Here is a 5537-nt window from a genome sequence, read left to right as displayed (position 1 = left end):
GGCTTTTTCTTCTTAAATCTTAGGTCTTAGACAGATATAAACTTCCCCATGTGAGTAGGGGAATTACAACAGGCCCCAATATCAACCAAAAGAAGTTACATCTGAACCCACAGACCTTAACAAATACAGAGAAGACTAACAGGCTGGGCTACTATAGAGAACATGAACCACATAAAAATCATGGACACCTAGCACTCAGAGGGATCTCCAAAGGTCGTCGGAGAATGCACACATCCCTGACAACACACACGGCTGCACACATGCACCAATTACACTATGCTCTGTGTACAGAGTTTAAACACCAGAAAGTCTTCTATGGAAAGAAGGAGAGAGGCACCACAGTAGATGGCCAGAAAACTGTGAATTGATGAGAAGGGAAAGATGGTTCACAGGACAAAGCCTGAGAAAACTGCAGTTCCAAAACTATGCCCCAGTTCGATTCAACAGATAAAATATTGCATGATGTTTGAGGATCTTTGTATCCAGTTCCCAGAACGATTATTTTAAACACCAAGAGATCGATCACAGGAAAAATAAAGGTTTCTGGATTCTTTGACCACATCAAGTCCCACAGGAACCATGGACACGTGAACTACACACTTGCTGAGCACATAACGTGACACTAGCCCATATTTCAGGACCTTTACTCTCACCTTGAATCCTATTTCATTGAAGTCATTTTTCTAATCGTTAACTGTAGCAACAGGGAGAAAACATTCAATGTGGCAAAGAGAGAAGCTATGACCCTTTGAGTCCATGCCTTCTCCACAGGAATCTCCTTGAAGTTTTTCGTCAGCTGTGGCTCAAGGTGTCCGGCACCTCGAGGAACGGCACCTCTCCAGCACAGCTCTCAGCCTGCGGTTGCTGAAGAGCAGAACAATGGGGTGAACTCCTGCACACAGATAAATCACTGACTCCCCCACCCAGAATTTAAAGTCCAGAGGTGGAAAAATACCTGCAGCACTGAGCACCAGTGACAGGAAATACGAGATGAAGAGCATGGCAAGAGAGAGGAGAGCCAGCAGAGCCTTTATGTGTGCCTGCACACTGGGTTCTCGGAATCCTGAGGTTGTAAGGAGAGCCTTCTCCATGTGTCTTCCCAGAGATGTGATGAGCAAAATCATGCAAATGAAAAAGACAGCAGTGGGCATTGTCCAAGTAATCATTTTTAGAGGGAAAAGGTAGAATTTCTCACAGTAGCTCCATATGCTATTGCCAGTGACATTCCAAGGTTGTAGATGGTTCCTTAAATAATTCTGATATATACTGTGGTTGCCTATGAAAAATAGAATGGTGGTGAAGCTGGAGAGCCCTACAGAGCTGAAGAACATCCATGGTACCCACTCAGACAACTTGTGCTTTAGCCAGAGGAAGACAGGGTGGGTGAAGGTGGCAATTTTCACACAATAGAAGACACTGAGCCAGCTAGAGAACCACAAGGTGGCAGCATTCAGGAAGTCCCACTGGAAAGCTAGAAACTGCAGTACAGGGTTGTATGGGAAGGCTGTCGGATACAGCAAAACATAAATGGTGTTACCCATTACCACCCACTGCAGACAAAAGCGAGAGGCCCTTAGGCTAACCAGTAACTTATCACAAGGCAACAACGTTCCCCGTAGCACCCACTCCACACCCAGAGCAGCAGTGATGAAGCCATTGCCTGCTATTGCTACCAGGCACAAAAGGAGTAAAATGATAACCAAGATGATGGCCTTCTGGTCAGTCACCGAAGATCCTAGAACCATGTGATCTCCATTCATCTCTCCAGTGGACAAGATGGGTCCCAAAGCTTCAAGGGCTATTTCTGTTGGGTTGCTCTGGAAGGTCTTGTAGGATTTGGTTGTCCCTCCACCTGCCCCGAGTGCAGAGGCTAGGCCAGAGTAGAGGACACAGGCTATCAGCGGAGGGTGGAGACGTTTTTTCTTCTCAGAGTAGATGCAAATATTGTCACGGCTCAATTTTCAAAGTCCCCATACCTGCCCAAAAATTTGCCTGCTCTTCTGCCTATTCTCTGCCCATGTCAACATCAAAGTGGATAATATATCAGGCCCTGGCATTTAGTGTCCTTACACAGGAGGTTATACTTCTCTAAGCTGACACCTAAGACAGGACCATGCACCTGCCGGCTCAGTAGTATCATCTGTGGGACACACCTGCTACTGAGACAGCACTCATATCCACAGAGCGAGGTGATTGTTACGTTGCAGACATTGTTCTGAATGCTCTCCTTAGTCTCACAACAACTCTATGAGGGAAGTGGTATGGCAAGATCCCTCTAACCAAGACAGAGAGAAAACTGAGCAAACCTTTACAGAGAAAGGTTAATTCAAGTCTTATTACTCACAGTGACCATCATCATAAAAAAGAACACAGGAGACAATTATACATAATGAGGCAGGCAAATTTTTTCAAAATTTAAAAATATATATTTTATAACTGCTGGCCTCTAAAATAGCAATTCACAGAGGAACCCCCAGTAGCGATAAGCCAATGGGATATGGCAGAATGAGCCCTGTACTAGGAGTCAAGACAGCCTTTAGTCCAAGCTTCACCCCTTATTGTGAGTTGTTGGATATGTCAGCCCCTCTGCCCCTCATTTTGTCCATCTATAAAATATGAAAAGTATCCTATGTTCTAATTCACAAAGATGTCTTAGAATCTCAGCTTAGAACAAAAGAAGATACTAAAGATAATCTTACAGATAAAAGAAATAAGGCCCCAAATTATATATTAAGACTCCCACCTAAAGCCACAGTTACGCAGAGGAAAGAACAAGATCCAAACTGATTCCAGGACCAGGAATCTCTGCCATGGTTAGCAATACATGTTACATCTCCATCATCTTCATCCCTAGCTGAACTCAGAAACCCAAAGTTTTGAGTCTTGTCACAATCACTACGGATCCTCAAGCAGTTAACCTCTCTGAACACCCACCTTTCTTCACCTATAAAAAATATGGATCACAAATAAATATGACCATGAATATGGTAAATATATTGGAAACTATGAATCTCTGCATATGGACAAGCAGCAATGATGATGATGACAATGACTTTATTAGAATGGCTGTCTTCTATTCCATCCATCCTGTGGCATAATAAGTAGCATAAGGAGAATTCAGGAGAGCATCAGGGATGCAATAGAAGTTCAGGGCACCAAATGTCAGACCATTGACATCAACCAGAGAAGGGCAGAGTAAAAAAAGACCTCATTCTTTATGGAAATGAGCTTCAAAGAGTCAAAAAAAATCAGCAATCAACACCCAGGTGAGTGTAAGTAGGTTAACGTGTCACAGGGAGATAGAAAAGCAGAAATTGTTCTGGGTCAAATACAGCAGTATTGAAGGCTCAGGATCAAGTAACATGACAGTAAGGGGGTTTTTAATAGAATACACATCTTCTGGCCGGCACCACAACCTACCAGTTCCGTATATAGGACCCCCACAAAATGGGAATAAAATGCATGTCAGCATCTCTTCCCAGTTCTCAGTCCACTTCCCAGTCCCCAGTCCACTTCCAGATGAAATTGTTTCTTTAACAGATAGGCGAACCATAGTGGACACAGTTCTTCTGGGTAAATGAAAGCAGATGAACTTAGGTAACTCACTCTGCCTTTCTGTGAAGATGCAAATTTCCAGGAGATAGAGTTCCCAACTGCTTTCTTCCTTGCCCTTTTTCTTCTGGCTGACATTTGGCTGTTTTCTCTTGGAACTTGGAGACATGGGGCAAACTTCAGGCTTATAGTTCTGGAGTACGGCCACCTACAAACCTCCCATGTGGAAAACTTGAATCTTTTTCATCCACCTCCCACACCTTCAATGATAAAGATGTGGATTTAACCTTCAGTTCATTTAATAATAATTTATTAAGCATATCCTACATGCCATGATAACCCTTTGAAAGACATTGGGCTACAACAATGAATCAGATATCTGCCCTCAAAGCATTTTTATGGGGTAAACATAAACCACAAACACTTACTGGATGTATACTATGTGCAGAGTAAGTTAATCCAAAAGAGGGAATAATCATTTGAATTTAAATATGCAATGTATTTCGTGGTGATTCTTTTGTTGTTTGTCTGTTTGTTGCATTTGGCTTTCTCATGGCTAGATTTATCTTCTTAGGTAAAAGCCAAGTCTGAGAGTTTTTAACTTTTCATAACCAGTCTTTACAAGTGTAATCATGAGGATAGTAGGATAGGGATTCTGAGTTGGCTCTCTATATGGAATACCTTCAACTCAGTACTCTCAACAAGTGACTCCCAGTCTGTGGCTCTGTGTGTTAGGGATCATGCTATTCCCATCCCAAGATTTCTCAGAAGAGTTTAGCAGTAACAGCCCCATAATTGTGAGACAACAAATATGCTGTCTTGTATGTTGGAAGGAAAAAGATGAGGCATCAGTAAAGGAGGGGGATACATGATTATATCCAGAACAATTAGATACATTTAGTCACAACAGAGGACTTACACAGAGAAGATGGCATATCAAGCCAAAAAGGTAGGCTGGAGAGAGATCACAGAAATTTTTGGAAGCCTTGATGAGACATTAGATTGTATCTTTAGTCAAGATAGAGCCACCAAGTGTTTTGGGGCTTTTATGAGCTAGAGTTTAAAAAAGGAGATTGAGAACATCAATCAATCAGGAACTCCTGAGACAAGTCCACTTAACCTGGTATCACTCAGCTGTGAAGATGGAGCAGAACATGAGAGTTGAATCACCACCCACTTCCCGTCCAAACACCTTCGGTAAACTTCTGGAGCTCTGCCCAAGGGAAGGGCAGTCTTCCAGGTGCTCACAGTTGAGTAGAAGGGATACAGGAGAAAGATCTCCCCACCCCCGCCATGCTTCTGCCTTCCCTGCCTCCAACTAACTTGTGGCTTGAGCCCCAAGGCTCAGTCCCATAATTTATTATTAATCTACCTGTAGGAAGTCATTAACTCGCTCATGTTGCTACAAAGAAAAAGAAAAATTCTTCATGATTGATGATGAGAATAATACCTGTTCTCTAGGTGGGATAATTCATAGACTTCAGGTGTCTATTTAATTTAAAGCCCAGCCACAGTGCCAGCTTCCCACAGGTTCCTCCATCCTGCCTCACCCTCACTCTACCCTCTGGGGGAATCCCCCTGGGTTCCTCACCAGCAACTTGAGAATCTCCTCTTTTAAACCTTTAATCATCTTCTTGCAAGAGAAAATTCTTGATCTTGTTATCTTGCCTCTGGTCATCCCTCTCTCTTCTCTTGCCATATCTTGGCCTCCAGCTAGCATTGTAGCATAATGTTTTGGGGCCTCAGCTTCCCAGTGTTACTGGACATTTGACTATAAATGCATTTATCTATTTGAAAATTCTTTGTAACCTCGGTTCTGTCCTGTTATTTACTGCTTCTATTTTGACTAGTTCAAACATATGAATCTCTCTTAACTATGTGTAGAGTTTTTCTCAATCTCTTTTAGTCTGTTGGTCTCCATACTTTTTTTTATCATGAATTCCATCAGTAAAATGTATATATATATATGTGTGTATATATATATA

General features: G+C 42.4%; 1 protein-coding gene across 1 annotated transcript; it reads right to left on the bottom strand.

The window, feature by feature from the left end:
• Positions 1-803: 803 nt before the first annotated feature.
• TAS2R60 (taste 2 receptor member 60) lies at positions 804-1760 on the bottom strand. The gene has a single exon (XM_001092105.4). The coding sequence runs from the start codon at positions 1758-1760 to the stop codon at positions 804-806; it is 957 nt and encodes a 318-aa protein (XP_001092105.4).
• Positions 1761-5537: the final 3777 nt, after the last annotated feature.

The sequence above is a fragment of the Macaca mulatta genome, chromosome 3, assembly GCF_049350105.2.
Source record: "Macaca mulatta isolate MMU2019108-1 chromosome 3, T2T-MMU8v2.0, whole genome shotgun sequence".
In the NCBI taxonomy this organism is placed as follows: domain Eukaryota; kingdom Metazoa; phylum Chordata; class Mammalia; order Primates; family Cercopithecidae; genus Macaca; species Macaca mulatta.
The sequence above is the reverse complement of the archived record's forward strand: the minus strand, read 5'-3'. Positions and strand labels throughout refer to the sequence as shown.